Below are 22814 nucleotides of genomic sequence, written 5' to 3' on the forward strand. Positions count from 1 at the left end.
ATGTCATGTCACTTAGAAGAGAAGTTGTGAGGTTTGTGGCATTCCTGTAAATGTTCTTTAGATATTTAAAGGCTTAGTCTAAATTAAGCACCTGCCTTTTAATTATTAAACAGAACTATCAAACAAAGATAGTCTTTAACCTTTGATAATTAAAAATGCCATATATCTGCCTTAATGATATATTGGCCAGCCACTATTACAATATCCAAATTCTAAGCTTTTAAATGTATAATGTGAGTGATTATTAATTACAGTTTTTCTCGATTGCTTAAACACTATAAAGCACACCCATTTCCCTAAACTATAAACACTATTCTCCTGTTTTGACACATGAATCAGATTTGTTGAACTGACACTGCAAAACTCTAGACACAAATCTCTTCATTTCTCATTGCCTACACCATGTTGTCATTTAGAAAGCACTAGCATTCAATATTGTTCACTCAAGTCAGCACAGCTTGAGCTCAATTAGCACACAGTTAACCACGTGGAAACACTAAGAGTCAAAATTTATCACACAACAATCAGAACCTTCAATAGAGAGATAAAAGAGCCTGAGTCAGTTCATTCAGTTTTGGAACAATGGATCCAGAGAGACCGAGTACACCAGAGAGGAGGATGAGGATGAGGATGAGGGGCAAGGAGACAAGGAGTCTCAGATGAAATCTGTGCCACTAGTTAATGTAGTTGATGTCCTTGTCCATGGTATGACTATGAGGGAGGCTGGGAAATGAGTTCAGCCAAACTTAAGTTTGGCTTCACCATCGCCTTGATCATAAGAACCTTCAGGGAGGAAAACAGTTTGGTGTACCTCAGTGTACTCTACTGTAACTTCTGAGTGCTGTACTCTGTTACAACACATGCATCAAATTGCCTTACATACAGATAGAGTTTCTGTCTGCTTCCATTTTGTATAAAGGATGTCACAGTTACAGTTATCACTACTTCTATTTTTGTAGGACACAGAGACGATGGAATGAAAGAAGCCTGACTAGACATTTCAGTTTATGCGTGTCAGGGGTGGATCAGGCATGCAAGAGGATTTTACCCCCAATGCCTGGATAGGACCAGTACAGCCTGTGATGTTGACGAGATTCTCTGGCCTGTCCCAGACCAAAGATGTGATGCTGGGGCAGAATATTTTTTTGTTGTTGTTGTTGTTTGATGTATTGTACTGTACATTACATTAAGGAATAAAAAATGTGCAAATGTATACACATGTGTTCATCGTGTGAAAAGTTCCTTGAGGGGGAGAACCACAAGTAACACAACTTATTACTGGTTTTTGGTTTTGGTTTTTGTAGTATTGTTTTGAATTTATCTCACCAGTGTGTAAGACTATGTTGTAGTGTGTGTGTTTTTGAGGGCTTGTGTGTGATGTCTGAGGGCAAAGTTTGGTTTTTCAGCAAGAGTGAATGGTTTTGAGAGTAGAGCTTCATTTTGACCTGAAAATAGGATGTTTGAGGAATTGGGTGAGATGTTATGGTTTTGTGTTAACTGTTTTGAGAATATGAGGCATAGTTTCAAGAAATGTGTTTAAGAGAAAAACTGTAACTAGCTGCAGTTACAGTTTTTTCCAACTGCTTACACACAAAATCTTTTCATGTCACACGATTTTTGAAACCTGACACACAAACAGCAGAACCACACACCAAATCTGCAAAACCACACACTAATTCTTGGCATTTGACTCATTTTTAAATTTCATAAAACACTTTTTGCAAAACACAACACACGATTCTCTATGTAACACACAAAAATCTAACAGGAAGTATCTTGATTTCCTTTTTTCAAACACAACCAATCAAAATGCTACACTAATTCATCAGTGCCTCACACTAACTCCTCACATGCACAAACACTTATTGCTTTACTTAACACCAACCAATCATAGCTTTAAAATAGGCCTATAAATAGGCCAAAGGTCAAGTTATAGGTTTTGAACAACTGTTGTCTACTTGCTTCCATATTCATAATTTCTAAACCCTATTGAGGATTTTTTTTTTTCTCCACATGGTGCTGAAAAATGCATGATCGTTGTCCCTATGTCAATGGAGGAGGCATGTGGAGACACTGACCCTGCTTCCATATGATTGGGTTTCCATGTTTTATGGGAACATTCCATTGGCATAATGGTTTTTATACTGTACAAACTGTATATTCTATCCCCCTACTAACCTTACCACTAGACCTACCCATGACAGAAAACATTCTGCTATTTTAGATATTCAGAAAACATAATTCTGTATGAATTATGTATAAGCTTGTTTCCTCATGGGGACTTTACAGTTTTTTACAGACGCTAGGACACATTTCTCAATACTTAGGTCACTTTTGCAAAACTCTTCACACAGTTCTCCTAACCAACTTTCAGCTTGGCAAAGCAGTTAATTTCACATTCAAAATGCACTACAACTACCAAAACACTTTATTCAGGTCTCAAATCAACTCATTCTTCCAGAACACTAGCAAAGTTTGACAGCCGACAAACACACTTTGTCACCCACAAAACAGTGACCTAAAAAACACTAACAACATGTAGCATTATACAATGTTTTGTGTAAAACAAGGACACATTTCTGTTTATAATTCACTGCAATATATGTTACTGGAATAAATCAGACATGATGCAGAATTCGTCGAGATTTTATGTCGTTTATTTATTTTTATTTTTTTGCACTGAGTAATTCCAAAATACAAGAATTTGTATACACACCATCCACTGATACAGATACAATTCAATTGTTTTTATAGCATTTAATTTTAAGATTTAAAATATATTTCATTAAAATATTACTGTAGGAATGTAGCAAATTACTGTCTTATTCAGTTTTGTATTATGTTATTGTTTTGAACATAAGTTTAACAGTTTTGAAAACAGTATGTAAGCATGTGCAAATTGGCCTGTACGTACAAAGAGTTTTGGCAGTTGTTGTGTCTGAGTGAGAAAAGAATTCATGAAATTTGAGAGATGTAGTCATTGAATGCATTTTGTACCAAAGCAATGATAATTGATCCTCAGTTTAGTCCACATAGACTTCTGTTGTGCTCACTGTGTGAAGAGTTTTGCAAAAGTGACCTAAGTATTGAGAAATGTGTCCTAGCGTCTGTAAAAAACTGTAAAAGTGTCCCCACAAAGTCAAAATGCATTGGTATTACTTTACCTGTGGACACACAGGTAAAGTAGGGACACACATACGCACACATACGCACCATTCCTTTGGAATATTCACCTTTTTCCAAATTATGCTAGTTTTTTTGGTTGCTAGTTTTTTTTTTTTTTTGGGTCCAGCTACACATGGTTGATGTATTTATTTTCTTTTGTACTGTGCAATACTGTATTCACAACAACAAATGCTTGCAGTAAAAAAAAAAAAGTTTCAATCTTGCTTTCATGCTTACCATGAATTTTTCAACATCTCTCTGCCAATTACTTTTAATCTTGTACAGAAATGTACATAGCAGCTTATGAAAGAAGAGCTTTAAGTTTTGAATAACTGTGTGTATATGATATATCCAAAAATAGAATATTATGGTAAATGTGTTTGCAAAGACAAATAAGACAAATGTTTGCTTTTGAGATGTGTTTGTGATATTTTGAATGCAGTGTTTCATTTTGCAAGAGATGTGAGGCATTTTGCATTTTGTGTGTGCAATTCTTGGATTTGTGTGTAAAGTTTTGAAAAAAAGAGACAAAGTTTTGAAAATGTGTGTAAGCAGTTAGAAAAAAACTGTAAAAGGATTAAAATGCAAAAAGTAAAACCAATTTTTTATTTCAGCCATAGCAAGGTGTTGATTATCGGCTCAGAAATGTCATAGCGGTGTATCCGTATTAGTTAAACTATCCGTATTAGTGAAACTATAATAGCTATTACATCTTTAAATTATAACATCAATTTAATTTAACAAATTACTAATTAGACAAGTACTGATTGAAAAAATATCAAGATTTCTTACTTGGATTGTGTCTGCTTTGTGATATTCTTTATGGTGAGTCCCTCTTTTCCAATGATGGCTCCCACAAACTGTGTGGGTACTAGGATTCTCAGAGGCAGTTCTTGTTGACGCTGCCTGGGCCCCTGGGGGCCTCCCATGGCCCCTGGCTGACCAAACTCCTGCTCCCGACTTCCTGTCCCCATTTTAGATGCCCCTCGCGGGACCTGGGGTCTTCCACCCCCGTCCCTTCCTGCCTCCTCGTCCAGTATGTACGACACACTGAAGGAGTGATTGTCAAAACAGTGGCCTGTCAACTTCTCAAGAGCCCTGCAGATAAATGGGAGAGCAAGAGAGAAAGAGAGATCAAATCACTAGAACATGACATACTTTACACAGACCCCAAACAACATAAATAATTAGTTACACTGGCTAGGGGTGTGCGATATCACGATTTTAGATTTCGATTGATCGAAATGTCTCCACAGTCTGCCTTTGAAGAAAGATTGTAGCATCGTTGCATGTAGCATTCTATCAGTTTCAGTTCTGGCGGCACCATCCCAACATACTGTACAACACGGCATACATTCACATCACGTTTAGTAATGCATTCCAGTTCACATGCATTTTAAAGCCTGGCCAGTTAAACGTTTATTCTCACACTGTTCTCACATGAGCTTTTCTGAGCACGTACACCCGAAGTGCGCACACACTAAAAGCCTGTCAACAAAGCTGGTATAACCAGCAATCTCCACCCCCACCCCACACACACACTCTTGTCCCAGCCATTTTTTTAAAAACAAAGTTATGCCACTGTCTATAAGTGTACTGAATGGATTAAGAGTATTCTAGTAAGGATGAATACCAAACTTTACCATCATTATTCTAAAAAAAAAAAAAAAAAAAAAAAAAAAAAAAACATAAATATGTAGCCTAGATTTCTCACATTTCGCATAACCTGTTGCTGTGATAGCCATCTCACTACTAGGGTTGGGCAAAATTCGGAATTTAAGAACTGACGTAAATTCATTGAATTGGCCACACCCTGCAGGCTGCCTTGGAATTTGCATTGAAACGACATCAACACAGCAGAAGAATGTCATTATCGCAACACAAGTTTTGCAACAAAATGTATAGTTGCATCAATAATTTTGACTAATTATGCTTACTTATTCCCTGATATGTAGAATACATTGCTTGATTAGACATTACTAATTAACATAGATAGAGCTCCATGTCCATCACATTGTTTTCACATAATATTTATAAAAACAAAAATTCTAGACACTATCCCAACTTACACAAATATCTCTGAATACCAGCCACTATCTCCCCTCCAGAGCAGGATTCAGTTTAGGAGAAAACACTGTTACATGCCTCAGATCCTGTCTGAGACCTGAAAAGGTAAACATGCTAGTGTTTCTTAGTAAGAACCTAGAGTAAATACTTGTGCACATAGAGTGACAGGACAAGATCACTGAGAGGAAGATCACATGCAACAGTGATCATGAATCAGATTCTATGGAAGCCCTAAACGGCCATGGATTATTATTTTTTTTCTATCTTGTTTTCTCGTGATCACAACTTATTTTTCTCGTGATCTCGAGATAACAAAAGTTGTTTTCTCATGATCACGACTTAATTTTCTCGTGATCTCGAGATAACAGAAGTTGTTTTTTCATAATCAAATTTTTAAATGATTATTTTTTTTTAAATAATTAAAAGTTCTTTTTGCAATGATTGATCCTGAAACACTGTACCCGGATTCTACTGTTGCTATAGTAACGAACACAACTTTGACACGCATCTGATCGATGGATAAAACATATATCTTGTTGATATTTCAGCTAAATGTTTACTTCACTTAATAATAAAGTTTACAATAAATAAATACATATAGGCTAATCAATCACTGTTCAATAAATGTACGCTTAACATATTGTTTGTGTAATTAACATAATATTCAACAGAGCATCTCAAGCGCAGGCAGAGTGCCTTCAGAAAGATGCCAGATTATTCTATAATTGTAAAACCTTTTAGATTAAACCAACTTTATTTTCCATACTCATTTATATATATATATATATATATATATATTATATATATATATATATATATATATATATATATATATATATATATATATATTACATAATGTGTTTGTTATTTTTATTCGTCATGTAAGATAGGCTGTGATATCATGTGCGTTAAACTGTCTTCCTCCTATCTTCCATTAAAAAGAGGTGCAATACTCCAGATTTCCAAAAAACAAAACAAAAAAAAACTTTAATTCAGTTGATATAGGCTAAAACAATCTTGCTGTTTGCTGTTTGAGAAGCATGTTTATGTGTATGTGTATGTGTATGTGTGTTGTTTCCTACAAAGAAATGTAGAAAATACAATAGGTCACTATCACTGAATTAAATGACATAGGCTATAAATCACATTTCTTATCAATATACATTAAGTGACATATTTAGGTAAACGAACACTGAAACTGCAATGATTAAAATAGCGTCTTAAAGATACACAATAAGGTTCAAAATGAATACTATACAGTGACATCAAAATTAGTTTTAATGAGCAATAAGTTTAGTATCACACCGAACTATTCCGGTCGTGAAACTGTGGTGAGTCATGCAACTAGTCAGAACGATAACAGATACACTTTTAAGCAAAATAATTATAATCAGTCATTTAACAGTTAAGTTAATCGTTTAAGGCACAAAATACTGCACAAAATAAAGCGATCACGAAAACTATCTTTGTCCGAAACTCGTACAATCTGAGCCAATATGAACTAATACAGTAAAGTGGATATTTACAGCGCATCACTAGTTATATTTGGTAATATACTGCCATCTGTTGGCACATTTGTGTAATTTAGAGAAGAGATTAAGTTGTGATCACGACAAAACAACTTTTGTTATCTCGTGATCACGAGAAAACAAGATAGAAAAAAATAATAATCCATGGCCGTTTAGGGCTTCCGTAAGATTCACATCTATAAAGCTACAATATTTAAAATTTTGTTCGCAAAAATGCAAGTTTTTTATTTTCTACTTTTTTAGGAAAATTGCTTTTTTACATTAAAACTGAAATGTGACTTTTTTTATAAGAGGTTTTCATTTCAATGTGTGCTTTGAATTCAATTGTTCGAAATATTTCATAAATAACCATATATAGTTTGTTTCCTTCAATTATTTTAAAATCACAAAGATAAGTAATGCACTCTTTCATTAAAAAAAAAAAATCTATCACACTTTTACATTTTTTAAAAACAGCTTTTGAAACTATGGCTCCATTTCTCAAAACTCTACACACAAAACCACAAAACACGCACACAACATGCAAAACGTCACACATATCTTTCAGAAGAAAACACTTCATTCAAAACTATTTTAACTATTCTAAAAATGACATTTTTGTGTAGTAAGTAACTCTACACACAAACATGAAATGATTAGTCACATACACGCCAAACACACAGATGTGAAAAAATGTAAAACACAACTATCTTGTGACTTTTGCTTGTTCAGAGTGCAGTGGAGTGTACAGGAGTTTGTCATAGCACTTACACATGTATATGCAAATACACTGTATATGAACTGCTGAATTTTACACAGGTATGAACTGAACTGAATCAATATTGAACTGACTTGAGCTGTATAATGATACTATTGGCTTGTTAGCACTGCTTTACAGCAGAATTACAGTTTTTTTTCAACTGCTTACACACATTTTTAAAACTTTGCCTCTTTTTTTTTTCAAAACTTTACACACAAATCTAAGAATTGCACACACAAAATGCAAAATGCCTCATATGTCTTGCAAAATGAAGCACTGCACTCAAAATATCACAAACACACCTCAAAAGCAAACATTTGCCTTACGCTGCAAACACCTTTGCCATGATATTCTAGTTTTGGATATCTCATATATACACACAGTTATTCAAAACCTAAAGCTCTTCTTTCATGAGCTCCTATGTACATTTCTGAACAAGACTGAAAGTAATTGGCAGAGAAATGTTGAAAAATTCAAGGTAAACACGGAAGCAAGATTGAAACTAAACTATTTATGTTTGTACTGTAAGCATTTGTGGTTGTGAATACAGTATTACACAGTGCGAGAGAAAATACATCAACCATGTGTAGTTGGACAGAAACAATGGTTGTGTTTGAAAAAGGAAATCAAGACACTTCCTGTTAGATTTTTGTGTGTTACATGACAATTGTGTGTTGTGTTTTGCAAAAAGTGTTTTATGAATTGAAAACTGAGTTGAAGGTCGAGAAATAGTCTATAGTTTTGCAGATTTGGTGTGTGGTTCTGGTGTTTGAGTGTCAGGTTTCAGAAATTGTGTGACAAGTAAGGATTTCGTGTGTAAGCAGTTGAAAAAAAAATGCAAATTTGTTACTATTATGAAGCTGCTGTGAAACAATCTATATTGTATAAAGCGCTTTAGAAACTTTTTGACCTGGCATGTATGCACAGTCTGTGTGTGTACATATATATATACACAGTACAGTCCAAAAGTTTGGAACCACTAAGATTTTTAATGTTTTTAAAAGAAGTTTCATCTGCTCACCAAGGCTACATTTATTTAATTAAAAATACAGTAAAAACAGTAATATTGTGAAATATTATTACAATTTAAAATAACTGTTTTCTATTTGAATATATTTCACAAAGTAATTTATTCCTGTGATGCAAAGCTGAATTTTCAGCATCATTACTCCAGTCTTCAGTGTCACATGATCCTTCAGAAATCATTCTTATATGCTGATCTGCTGCTCAAGAAACATTTAATGTGTACAAATGTACAAAATATTTGTGTACAATATTTTTTTTTCAGGAATATTTGATGAATAGAAAGTTCAAAAGAACAGTGTTTATCTGAAATCTAATCTTTTGTAACATTATAAATGTCTTTACTGCCACTTTTGATTGATTTAATACATCCTTGCTGAATAAAAGTATTAATTTCTTTAATTTCTTTTCAAAAAATAAAAAAATAAAAATTCTTACTGACCCCAAACTTTTGAACGCTAGTGTATAATGTTACAGAAGCTTTGTATTTCAGATAAATGCTGTTCTTTTGACCTTTCTATTCATCAAGGAATCCTGAAAAAAAAGTACACAACTGTTTTCAACATTGAAAATAATCATAAATGTTTATTGAGCAGCAAATCAGCGTATTAGAATGATTTCTGAAGGATCATGTCACACTGAAGACTGGAGTAACGATGCTGAAAATTCAGCTTTGCATCACAGGAATAAATTACTTTGTCAAATATATTTAAATAGTACACAGTTATTTTACATTTTAATAATATTTCACAATATTACTGTTTTTTACTGTATTTTTTATTAAATAAATGTAGCCTTGGTGAGCAGACGAAACTTCTTTTAAAAACATTAAAAATCTTAGTGGTTCCAAACTTTTGGACTGTACTGTATATATATATATATATATATATATATATATATAAAAAGTGAACAAATTATGTATAAGAATTTTTCACACATGATCACTTGGTGTAGGTATTTGGGAAATGATTGTGGCATTTAAATGGCAGTGTTTCCCAAATTAAACAAAAGAGCTGTTAGTATTTTTCAGGATTCTTTGATGAAAGTTTGCTCAATGAAAAAGAACAGCATTTATTTGAAATAGAAATCTTTTGTCATGTTATGAATGACTTTACTTTCACTTTTGATCAATTTAGTGCTTCCTTGCTGAATAAAAGTATTAATTTCTTTCAAAAAAAGACTTACTCCAAACTTATGTACTGTAAAGTATATATAAATTAAATGCGTTTCTTAGGTAGCATACTATAAGCTGTGTAATAACTTGTACATGTATAATTTATGCAGGGAAAAAAATGAAATTAGATACACACTCATTCCGTCATTCCCATTACGTCATTCCATTTAAATAGTATTTTCTCAAATTCAAATTACAATTCTACATCCTTTAAGCTACCTCAAAATAAATCCAAGAAATGAACTGGAATTGAATTAGCATAGCATCAAGTATGAATGGTGCACAACCCTGCTTACTACAAATGCTCGTACAATTATTGAGCGCCGGTTTGTCGCCCTATGACAGGAAATAGTAAATCAGACAACTCACAACACACACATACCCACCCGCTGGGGGCAGACCTCCCTAAAATCAAAGCTCCAAAATAAGGTCCCTGGAGACCAGAAATCATCCAAACCCCAAAACACTTCTTTCAGCACACACATGCATATTAAGATAGATAAAACAAGAGACGGCAGACCGTCAAAACCACCTTATGTGACTGACATCTAAACTCTGATGACTGTTTGATTGATCCATTGTGACTAGTACTGCCATTTAAATCCAAACAGATCCGTTAACCTATTATCTACATTATCCCAGAGGGATAAAATCCTCACGTTCACTGATGTGGAACAACTTTAGAAATCTAAATTAGCTAATGGGAACATTTGATGATACAGGACGGGAGATTTATGGCTTAAAGGGTTGTTTGAAAGTGTGTGTTAGCCATATGAGAGAAGTTGAAGATGGGGTTAAACACCAGCTGGCAAGACCTGGCGAATGGTCCAACACACACACATTCACTTTTATCAGCTGCTAGGAACACAGTTACTATTGTTTGAAGCCAAGTGTTCAGTCAGGCATAAGTCCCGGAGCAAACATTCTCAGCATCTCTCAGCTGATGTCCATTTATTCACAATCGTAATGCTACAAATGCAACATCAGCTATGTGAAAGTGTTGTCCACAATGCTGGATGGGGTGTGACCGCTTCTTCATGACTTCAGGACTTCATTTTTATCCACAAATGACGACTTCATATACAGAACATCACAACCAAGTCCACCAGCAGCCTGGCAAAAGATTAGCTTCACACACACACACACCAATTCACAATTCAAATAAGTTTTATTTTTCATGCTGCTAGCTCCAGACTGCAAAGTTTGCAATAGATCTGTTGTTCTTCATGCGTTTCTTTGTTCTTCAAAGTTGTTTGTTCAACTACAACTTTTTGTAAGAAGACTGCATTTCTGTGTAATTTTCATATATTTATGTTTCATATGTGTGTGTGTGTGTTTAAATGTTTAAATGTCTGTATATAAAATATACACAGGGGCGCTGCTAGCAATTTTGTGTATTACTGTACACAAGCGTTACTCTTCTCTTACGGCACAAACCACCATATATTCACACACACAAAATTAATATCTGGGAAAGATTGAATTATTTATTATCCCGGATGAGCCCCCATAAATGTTACGTCCTTTTAGATGTTTTATTTACTGTTTGTTTGACCAGGGGTAAGTTTAAGAAGTAACACTTTTGAAAGTTTGTGTGTGCGTGTACAAGAGTGTTAAGAAGGCAGAGAGACAAGGAAACTGTGTAAGGTGTATTTATTGTGCACAGTGCTCAAGTGAAACAGAGTGCAATATGCAATACACTGCAACAGTGTCTTTTAACAATCAATGAGACACAACAAAATTTAGAAAATGGTGTGTGGGGGGAGGGGGGGAGGGGGGGGGGGGGGGGGGGGTTAACCTGCCAGTGACTTAAATGCCAAATGGACCAAAATTACATTCTTTTCATTTTCAGTGGTGAAAAATGTAACCTATTGAATATTGAATTGACTATCAGGTAAGTGGTTGGCTATGCAACTAGTGCTAACATTACAGCAAAGGAGACTCCGCCAATACCTTTGTTTTCAAAGAACTGGGTGAGTAATTGTTGGCTCGTTTTCTCTCTCTGCCCTCTGTTTTCACTTACACCGTGTCTACACCTTACACGACCGTTCTCACGTCGCATTGTGCCGCATCCAGTGTAGACAATATCACTGATCATAATGGGCTCTATTGTCTTTTGACACGTCGCTCCAATTGCGTCTGGTGTAGACATGGTGTTCTTCGTCGAACTCAAAGACATCTCTAATATGACAGTTTACCATGTGATCTCACTCAGTGACGCTATGTAGGACGGGACAGAACCATGCAGTGATTATGGGGGGGGGGGATAATTTAGCCGGAAATGCAGAAATAAGCCATAATTTTGTTTTATTTGTAACTCTTTGGTAGATTATACATTTATAATTTCTATTACATTACTACTAGTACTGTTATTACTAATAAAACTGATCTCTGGGGGCCCCAAAAGTGCGTGGGCCTTTACATTACTACTAGTACTGTTACTACTAATAAAACCGATTTCTGGGGCCCCCTTAGCAGTGCCCCTGAATATACATTATGTATATTTAAATGTCTGAAACATAAAATAAACATTTCATGGTTGAAAACACTGAATAGTTGTGACTATGACATATGCATAGAGTCTCTCTTTCCCCACCCACGCGCGCAAGATAATATCGTGTATTGGCGATCTCACAGGCTGAAGAAAACGGAGATCGCCCAACACTAACACATGCGCAAAGTTTAGTGAGTCAATACCCAGGAGAATGGATGCTCAAAAACAAGGGACAACCAACAAAATATTAATAAATGTTGACATTGTAGGTAATGTATGCTTTATTTTCTGTGTGCTTTCTGTTTTTCTAAGCATTTTCTTTTGCATAATATTATAAAACCCATATTCCATGATAAGAAGCACAGAATGAGTAATTCAAGGTGACACAGGGTGCAACAGAGTGCAAGATGTGTTTTTAAAAGTTGGAGTACTTTTAATTTGACAAGCCATCTTAATGCTTGACGCAGTGCATTTACTACATTTCCAACAGATGGACACTCTAAAAAGACGCAAAGCCAACAACAAGCAACACGTGAGCAGGACTACAACCAGCTGCACTTCTGCAGTCTGAATTACCACTCCTAAAACAAGAACAATAACTGAAAGCTTTGTTAAAAGCCTGGACATTAAGTGAGATTCACTTTAATCAAAAGGGATGAGCCAAGTTAAACATTCACACGGACTTGTTCAAAGTAGGGGTGGGTGTGCCGATCAGTTGAAGCAGGGTCACAAGAATAAACAACAAGACTCACTATCAATCACCAGTGATTGCAACGGGGTGACATAACAGCACTTGCAGGCCAAATGACATCACCGGCTATAAGAAGATCACTAGGGCTACATCATCACCTCAACTAACAGTCAGATGAGTGTCAGTTACTATTCTGACATCACCTTCGACTCAACTTGTTTGGGTCACATCACACTTCATACTATAAAGGGTGGTCTATTTCTTCTATACTGTTCTTTTGAAATGTATATTCATCAAATAACTAATAAAAAAATATATATATCATGTTCACCAAAAATATGAAGGTGTTTTCAACATTGATAATAATACAACAAATCAGCATATTAGAGTGAATTCTAAAGTATCATGTGACACTGAAGACTGGAGTAATGACTGCTGAAAATTCAGCTTTGCTATCATAAGAATAAATGAGATTTTAAATTATTAAATTATATTAAAATAAACAGTTATTTTACACTATTTTTGGTCAAATTAATGAAGCTTTGGTGAACATCAGAAACTTTCTCAAAAATCTTACAGATCCAACACTTTGAATGGCACATTTTTTTAGGTTACTTGATGACATTTTTGTTTTAGGTTTAAATTTTTATGGTTCCTCCATTAAGCCATAATTCATCATTTTCAAAACATAACATACACAATACAAAACTGCATAGGACTGACACAAGCATGAATTTTTGACTACTAATGTAAGTGTGATGTGAATAATTGTGATCAATGACTTAACTGTTTGTTTTTGTCAGAATAAGTTATAGTAAGTCATTTACTGACACCGAATTTGCAATCATACAGTAAATCGTGTGATTTCTTTAAGGGTGTGTAAATATTGCACAGGGTTAGAATGACATGACTAATAATAATATTATAAAAAATTAACAAATGTTTAAAATCCACTTTCCATTCACAATGTTGTTGTCAATAATATTATAAAATATTTGTTGTAGTAGTTGTTGTAATTAATATTTTAAAATTAGTAATACATTTCTGTCCAAAATTGTTCCCTTCGCTGATCACTTACCTGACAAGGTTGACCATTTTCTTTGTTTATTAATATTCACTTGTAAACATTTAATTTAAGTTTGACTGTTAACTCTTTGAAATATTAAAATATGAAGTCATTTACCTTACTTTGTCCACACTTTTGCTGAGACGGATGCAAACATTAACTGTGTTAACTGAACATACAAGCGCTGCCAGAGATCACCTTAACACAAAACCCTGCTCTTCCAGTTCTGCAGACATGCTGAGACTCCTGTCCAATTCCACCATTTTAAATATGCACCAGCGACACACCTCTTTACAGCAAAAGTAAGAGGTGACACACTCAAAGAATGTAACAATGTAACTATCACCAATACACCAATGTGCCATGACAGTTGCTCCACCAGCCACGTTGTTTTGCTGTCACCGATCATCGTTTGTCATAATAGTGGTTTCATGACCAGACAGGTGCCAGAATGGCTCTCCACCCATGTGTTTGTGAGAAGCCAGGAAAACTTGATCTATTGTAACAAGTCACATGTAAACCTAACCAGTTGTACAACCATTGTCAAGGCACATCAGGGCCGTGATATTGTATTTAAAACTGTATTGAAACTTTTCTGGAACAGAACATGGAAAAGCTTGTACATGACACGTCACTTATGACGTGAGATCTTCAAGGCTAGCTAATCCAAAGGCAACAAGACAAAGGCTTCAGGAAACACACAGAGACAGTACATTTGAGCGCTTTAGTTTTAGTGATCTGGACCTCAGGCCCTAAATGATCAGGAGGTTGATGTTTTAACAGCCCTGAACTCTTGTATCTCAAAAAAAAAAAAAAAAAAAAAAAAAAACTAGAATAATTTTTTCAAAACAAGTAAAACAATAAGTCTAGAACCTGTTGAACTCCTGCAGGTAGATGTAGGATATGCTTGAGGCCCCGGGGACCCTGAAGCGGCAGTGGCTCCCACACGTTTAAAGACACTTCTAAGCTGAATTAACCCGATTTCCCACTTCGTCTCTTAATCACTTAAGCACATAAGCGTCCAGTGTGCAAAGAGTCAGAGCCAAGAAAGGGAACAAGTGCATGTTCCACTGGGACAAAAGATATGGAAACTATGGTATTATGAGCTCTAGCAAATTAATATTAGCTATTTGGAGAATGAATGAAATATATTTCTCAATATTGGACTACTACTGTATACCAAGTGAATTAAGCTTTTCTATTGAAAGGCCAAGCACTAGGCATAATCTCCTTTGTGCTTTGGTGCATTGAAAAAGAATTTCGCCTCCTCAGCAAATGATGCCTCACCTTAATCAGATCTACAATATCTAGCCATCTAGACTAGCAGAATTACATCTGAAGGTCTCGACTGGCTCACGATCGGCTCTAGCAAGTGTGGCACACACTGAAGTGGACAGGGTCAATTCTGTCCTATTGCCTATATCTCAGTCAGAGCTGTCCTATATCTCAGTTAAAGCTACTGCCATTGGGATAAAAGCTAATGCACTACTGACCCCTTAATACAATGAGTGATTCATGTGAACCTTCACCTTGGCTCATTAGATGTATCTATACTAGTCATGCCTGAACTTAAATGTCACTTTGAACTAACCACTGTCTTGGGAAGATTTGCTTTAGACAGCAGAAATATTGTGTTAGTCCTTCCAATGTTACATGATTAATACTGTACATATTCGGTTCTAAAAACCTACTGAGCAGCCTATAGAAACAACATTTTAAAGCTGACATGAAATGAAAATTAACCCTATCTATTTTCTAAAACCTGCCAAATGTGGGACAAAATCAACCAAGGCGGGTAACACATATCAACTCACTAGCCAAACTGGTGGGTTATGATTCATAAATTATATCCTCCGACATTAGTTAAACAAGTTGCACACTGGACGAGAAGTGTCATGTCTTTAAAGTTCGGATACATTATTCGAGAGAGTATAAGCACACTGACAGCTCTACTCTGCTTTCTGTTGGCAGCGCCCTCCTACAACTTCAGAGGCTGTTCAAAATCCTGCTGAGCCATTCACATAGTTTTCCATTAAGTTACATTACCAACAATTTGGGACAAACGTTGGAATGTACTGACTTCACCCAAAGCTATATTGTGCAGTTTTCAGTTTTGTGGCTGGAATGAAGTCAATGCTTCACATATAATATAAGAATATAGTTTTTTTTTTAGTGATTAGATTCACTGTTTTTGATCTCAGCCTTTAACTTGAGACTACAATAATTTACTCTCGTAAAACTGAAAACCATCCAATGACTGAATTTATTTTGATTTTGATATTCTGGTTTATTTCTGATTTTTTGTTTCTATTTTTATTTCTGAAGTTCTACATTAAAGGCACATTCAAATTTAGTATCCAAATTGGCTGGTTTATTTATTTATTTTTAACTTATTTAACTTATTTTTAAGCAATATATCATAACACCCACATCTCAAAATCCAATCAACAACCAACAGACAGAACCAAGTCCCATTTTCTTTTTCATTAATCTGTTATACTCGGGTGTCACGATACAGTAGAAGATCTGTCGCTACTTCAGTTTCATTGTGACTTTAAGGCAACATAGTCCCAACTCAAAGGGCGTTCCAAATGGTGGCCAACTGAATATCGCTGCCTCCAAAGATAACTTGTTTTTGCCCATTTTTAAGGCATCACTGCATGTATCCTTTGCAGAAAAGGAGATCCCAGGGCAGGGCTTAATGCTTACTTTTTTTCCCAAGGAGGTTGAAAAAAATTAAGGAGCGTATTAAAAACTTTAGGGGCACAATGCAAATTTTTCAAAAGTGTTTTAGCTTAATAAGGGGATATAAAGAGACATTATAAGGAGAATACAAAAAGTACACAAGGTTTTTAAATATTTTTGTTTCAAACTGTTATTAATAATTATGTAATTATTTATAGTCGTACTTTAAACTACATATATAGGCATGTGACGGTATCAAATTGTCATTTAACGATAATTGCTGAAGCTTTTTTCATGGTAGCCTATATGGTATCACATATTAAATTAGGTTAGAATAAAGAGTTGTCATCCAAACAGGTTTAATAACTTTTTTTCTTACAATAAAAAAAAATATTTTTTATTGAACATTTAAATATACAATAAAACAATGCACGAAAACTGTATAAAGCAAACAAATGCTTCAAACAGATTAAAGAGCAAAAGAACTATAAAGAACAACAGGTAAAACTTTACAATAAGGTCCCATTAGTTAATATTCTTTGTTAACATTAATAAGAATACAACTATCACCTTGGTTTTACTCAAAAGAATGGCAACTATTTGTTAGACTTCTATGTATTTTGAATCTAATTTGTGTTTGACCAAATACACTTTACCTGTCTTCAACATGCACCCTTAAAGGAACACTCCACTTTTTTGAAAATAGGCTCATTTTCCAACTTTTGGAGTTTTACCGTTTTCGAATCCATTCAGCCGATCTTCGGGTCTGGCGGTACCACTTTTAGCATAGCTTAGCATAGTTCATTGAATCTGATTAGACCAATAGCATCTCACTCAAAAATGAGTTTCAATATTTTTCCTATTTAAAACTTGACTCTTCTGTAGTTACATTGAGTACTAAGATTGACGGAAAATGAAAAGTTGCGATTTTCTTCTTTCGGCTGAATGGATTCGAAAACGGTACAACTCAACTGTTTAACTCTAGGGGAGTTGGAAAATGAGCCTATTTTCAAAAAAAAAGTGGAGTGTTCCTTTAAGTAATGCCAACTCAATTTTCCTTGTATAAACAATTCAAATACTTTGTGAAACAGAAACATAATTCAACTGAGTGTCAATACAATTAGACGTAAAAATAACAAGAGAATATACTTTGATTCGTTTAGCTCTGTTTCACCATTTACATTTCTGCTGTTCAATCAGCGCCATCTGCTGTCAGAGAGTGAATGTGCATTTTCAATCAGCGTGTCTCCTTCGCTTGTTTTATCATGCTCTCACTGTTTTTTGCATCACTGTTTTTCCATAACCAAATTGAAAACCTCTTAAAATGATAAGACGTCTGTTGTACCATTTAAGATATTTAAGTTTTATTCGCACTCATGCTCCTAAATACATTTTAAAGTTCGCACACATCTAGTGAAACGCTTGCGTTCTAACATCATGTCGAACCCTGTCTCAAAATGCACTGCACTGAGCTGGGTGAAAAAAGATATTCAACATTTCAAACAAAGCGAGAGAAATGTCTTTATTAAATAACCTTAGATTTCATTTTATACTGAAAAGTAGGGCTGGGACAATACATCGAAACTCGATTCTTGATACAAAGAATCTGGAGCGATTCTGATATTTTCCAGTGTATCGCGATTCTCTCTCGAATTGATTCTTAGTTTTTAAACAGCAAATGGCACTACTATACGTGCTTTAGAAACAAACGTACACTGCCTGCTTCCAGTTCCTTTACACACACAACCTAAAATAATCATTCATAAAGTTCAAAAAGGTTGAAACGAGGGTTGAAAAGGTTCGAAAAGGTTAAAGCTGAGCTGAGGTGCAAGTATATTTAACCACTTACATGACTCAGCCGAACGCACAAGCACTGTCCAGCAGTCTTCTTTGAGAGTGTGCAGTTAAAAACTAGCCTAGAGCGCCATCTGCTGTTAAAACTAAGCTCAGAATCGATTCGAGAGAGAAAACATCAGGGATTGATCCAGATTCATTGTATCAATCGAGAATCGATGCATCATCCCAGCCCTACTGAAAAGTCAGTGTAAAATATCTATTATTTGACCCAAAAGATGTGCGTGCTCTGTATTTTGATGCTAATTACAATGTAGCACCATTAGTTTAGCAACATGCTAACTTCAAATTTAATTCTAATGTTTGGGGCTTCTGCCTATGTAGAGAATTCCAGAAAACTCACTTATGAAGTTCCATGATGGTTAGGATGCTTTCCTAGAAGTCAGTAGGGAGAGATGCTGCTCACTAGGTTTTTCCAACAGAACTACAGTATTATGACTTAATTATGCCTGGATCCACTTAAGATTTCACCAGTGCCTGCATGTGTCAAGCAGATTGGTGTGTTGGCATTATTGCCTTTAAACCATCATTTACTGTCGACATGGTTTTAATTCTAAAACCCCTGGTGCTGTTTCTTTATTGAAACGAAAGAGCCAGAAATAGAACCACTGCCTCTCTTCACATTCCAGAGGTATACCTGAACATCGCTTGCCACATTAACATTCAACATGCGCTATTTTAACAGCAGCATCCCTCTGCCCCCAGTGGCTAATCCATTAGCATTCTGCATAGCTCAGTCAATTATTTATGAGTTGTGCTCTGTGTATTAGCATTCTGATGTCCTCTACAACAGAAATTAGTGTTTAAGAGTAAACAGCATTAATTAGCATTCTTGACAAAGTGAGTACCCGCAATGCATTAGCTATTTCACAGCGGGATTTCCGGCTAGCTGAGGCAGGTGTTACAAATAGCAGTTGTTGCAATTCATTTCTAGATAGAAATTCTTAGATTATATTATGCTGTAGAGCTTCACGATTTTTTTGGTTCAAATAGAGAACACAGTTCTCTCAAGATACTAAACAAAATAACATAACAGTAATTTACTAGAGGTTCTGACAAAATGTTAATTGCTGCAGTCGATTTAAAATGTTTAGTTAATTTGAATGAATTATTTTCAAAAATTAGTTTGAATAAATGATTCAATGATTCACTCATAAATACCTCACTTGTTTCATTGCTGGATAAATCAGCATTTCTGAACGAATCTCTTGAATGAATGATTCAACGACAAACACATTTTTTAACAGTCACTTGTGTAACTATGTAATCCATGCAATCGTTATTTGAAGCGGCAAGCTACTTTCAAAAGGTGATTTGCTCTATTTTGATCGTTTCTGTAGACATCAGTGTATAAACTTTGATTACAGTACTTCCGTTATAATTTTAATATTTGTAACACAGAAATATTGATACTGTGTGGTTGAAAAGACTGTTTGTGAAGCTGTTTTGATAGCCTAACTGCTTAAGTCAGCAGCAGTGCAAACGCAGATTGGAATGTTCCAGTGTGATTTTGTCAAAAGTTTAATAGACATGGCCAGTCATTTAGGAATTGAGATTGCATTCTATTTTTTAATGATTAATCATGCAGCTTTATTATATTGTAGACTAAACAATTTCTAAACTCTTACTTTCTTTCTTCTATGGAACATACAGTTTCCAAGAAAGTCATTCAGGTTTGAAACAATTGATGAATTGATTGTTCCAAATGAACTATTCTTTTTATCTAAAGCCTGGTTCACACTGTCCCAACAAACATCAACATTCTGAATGTTCTAAGGGATTAATGTTGGATTTACAATGTTGCGAAACACAACTTTATCATACTTCATTATCATACTTCCCAAACAAACACTAACATATATAGGTTTAACATATATAATCCAACAACTAAATATGATGTTTGTTACTTACAGTGTGTGAACCGTCCACAGGTATAGATATAGGGATAATGGGGACATGTCCCTATGAACTTTCAGAAAATCACCTTTAAGTGCTAGACTTTAAGTGCTTGAGGCTGCACGTTCAAACCAAACATTTTTTTTTTTTTTTTTTTTATACTCCGGGGCTGTTGAATGCTCAAATCTGATTGATGAACGTTCTAAGTAGAGATGCACCGATTGCAATTTTCTTGACCGATACCGATTTTTCCGTTAGTGTGATCTGCCAATACAGATTTTTGCCGATTCCGATTTTCTTTCTAAGAACTATAATTGACAGCATAAACAAAAATCTACTTTTCTTCAATGCAAGGTTTTATTTTCATAAAAAAAAAAAAAAAAAAAAAAAACACAAGTAAAATGTCAGTAATAAAATAAGAACAAATAAATTAATTTTAAACAACAGCACAAATAAATACAATAGAATAAAGAGAGCTATGAAACTTTTTCAGGTTAAGTAGGTTTTTATTCAGGTAAGAAATACTACACAAATTAAAGAAATCAAATGTAAAATAACACTGGATAGTCTTCATTGCAAAAATACAGATTAATGCTTACAATTAAAGTTATAAATCTTATTCAGTCAAGAGCAGAAAGGGATTTTCTTTGTCTTTTGTTCTTTGATTAACATGACACAGCAGCAGGAATATTAGACTGCTGTCACTTTAAGAGTTTATGCACGGACCCAATATACTGTTACACAACATTCGTTCTCTTTCTCAACTATTTAACGTTTCAAAACTGAATGTGTTTAACTGAATACTCACCAAGATGGGTATTTTGGCATAATTTTGTGTGTATTTGACCGTTTAAGTGCAGTAATCCACTCATTTTGGTACTTGTGACTCAGAAGCTGTTTGAGACTGAGAAGCGACTTGTGCGCTCCACCAATATAGATCAGTGGTGCGTGCACTTTTGGTATGAGCGCGAAACCTGCATGAATGAGTAAAATAATGCGCAATACAAGCACTATTTAACCGGAGTGAATGAGACAAGTGAGAGAAAGAAGGCAGAAGTGTGTCACATCGCCACTGGAGAGAAGAGCGCAAGAACATGCAGCTGACGTTATTGTCTGTGCCACTGCCCACTGGTAACAAAACGGATCGGCTCGGAATCGGAAAGACGTGAAAAAGACCGGCTGGTCGCTGATCCGGGCCAATCATACAGGAAATTGTCAGATTCCAATTCCTGGCCAGTCGATTGGTGCATATCTAGTTTTAAGGTGTGCAATTATTTTCAGGGAAACGCACAGCTAAAGAAGTTCCAGGCAGGTCTTGACCACATTACAGTTCCATATCACTTCGCCAAATGACTTCAGTTATTAGTGCTTAAAGCCTACAACAGCAAAAGAACGAAAACTCACAATGATACTAACCAAGCAAAAAAAATAGTAAACAACAGGATAAAAATGACAAATAATTTCCATGTTTTTGCCACAAAATTACATTTATTATGTACGGAAAGCACATACTCTCTTTCTCCTGCTCTCCCGCTCAAATGCATTGAGTACATTACACAGCCTACAGTACAAACACACTCACACAGAAATGTGTTGTCAGCACTGCTCTGACCATTTTACGAGTACATAGTTTAACAACTTAAAAGCTACATGACATTTCTCACAATTTTCTCACTATTGAGTTTCACTATTTTCTCACTATTGAGTTTCACTATTAGTAGAGGCGCTGTTGCCGAACACTGTCGAGAGACGCACAGACTCAAGTAGTTCACATACGCTTAATCTCTTTCTCTCTCTCTCTTTCGCTCTTTCTTTACTGCATTAATAACTGCATTATTCTGCTAACTGAAGCCTCTGTTACTAGCTCTAAAATGACGTTTTGGAATTAGCAACAGAGGCTTGGGATTAGATGCGTAGGAAATTAATCCGACACACAAGAGGATTTTAAGGACAAAAACCTGACAAATGTCTTGAAATACATAATCTGAACAATGTTTTGAGGTGTGGTAACAGTAGTATAAGCGTAATAATTGACTCTGGGCTGCTGAATTATTGAAAAATAATGCACATTTTATACCATTTTGCCAATATTAGCACACTTAATTCCAAGGAAATGCCATTTTCTTAACACCAACATTCTGAATATAATCAAGGTCTGGTGACTCACTGATTTAATCACTTGTTTCCTTTAAAACTTATAATCTATAAAAATTAGAATCTATAAAAGATTTTCTGAACAAACAATAGCACATAACAATGCAAAGTTCATTAGTTTGAATATACAGTTATGAACTGGATAAAATGTACACCTTGAATGCAGAAGTTGCTTTGGATAAAAGTATCTGCAAAGTGCATAAATGTAAATGTCTCCTTGGTGTGAATTAATCATATGCATTTCTGTGTAGCTGTATATGGGTAGTGGATATAAAAG

General features: G+C 35.0%; 1 protein-coding gene across 1 annotated transcript in view; it reads right to left on the reverse strand.

Moving 5' to 3' along the window:
- The window catches only part of igf2bp2b (insulin-like growth factor 2 mRNA binding protein 2b), a 43883-nt gene that overhangs the window by 17418 nt on the left and 3651 nt on the right, over positions 1–22814 (reverse strand). The window contains 1 exon segment of the mRNA XM_048197111.1: positions 3958–4263. Within this exon segment, the coding sequence (XP_048053068.1) occupies positions 3958–4139 (182 nt within the window). The 5' untranslated portion in view covers positions 4140–4263.

This window comes from Megalobrama amblycephala, linkage group LG7, assembly GCF_018812025.1.
Source record: "Megalobrama amblycephala isolate DHTTF-2021 linkage group LG7, ASM1881202v1, whole genome shotgun sequence".
Lineage (NCBI taxonomy): Eukaryota > Metazoa > Chordata > Actinopteri > Cypriniformes > Xenocyprididae > Megalobrama > Megalobrama amblycephala.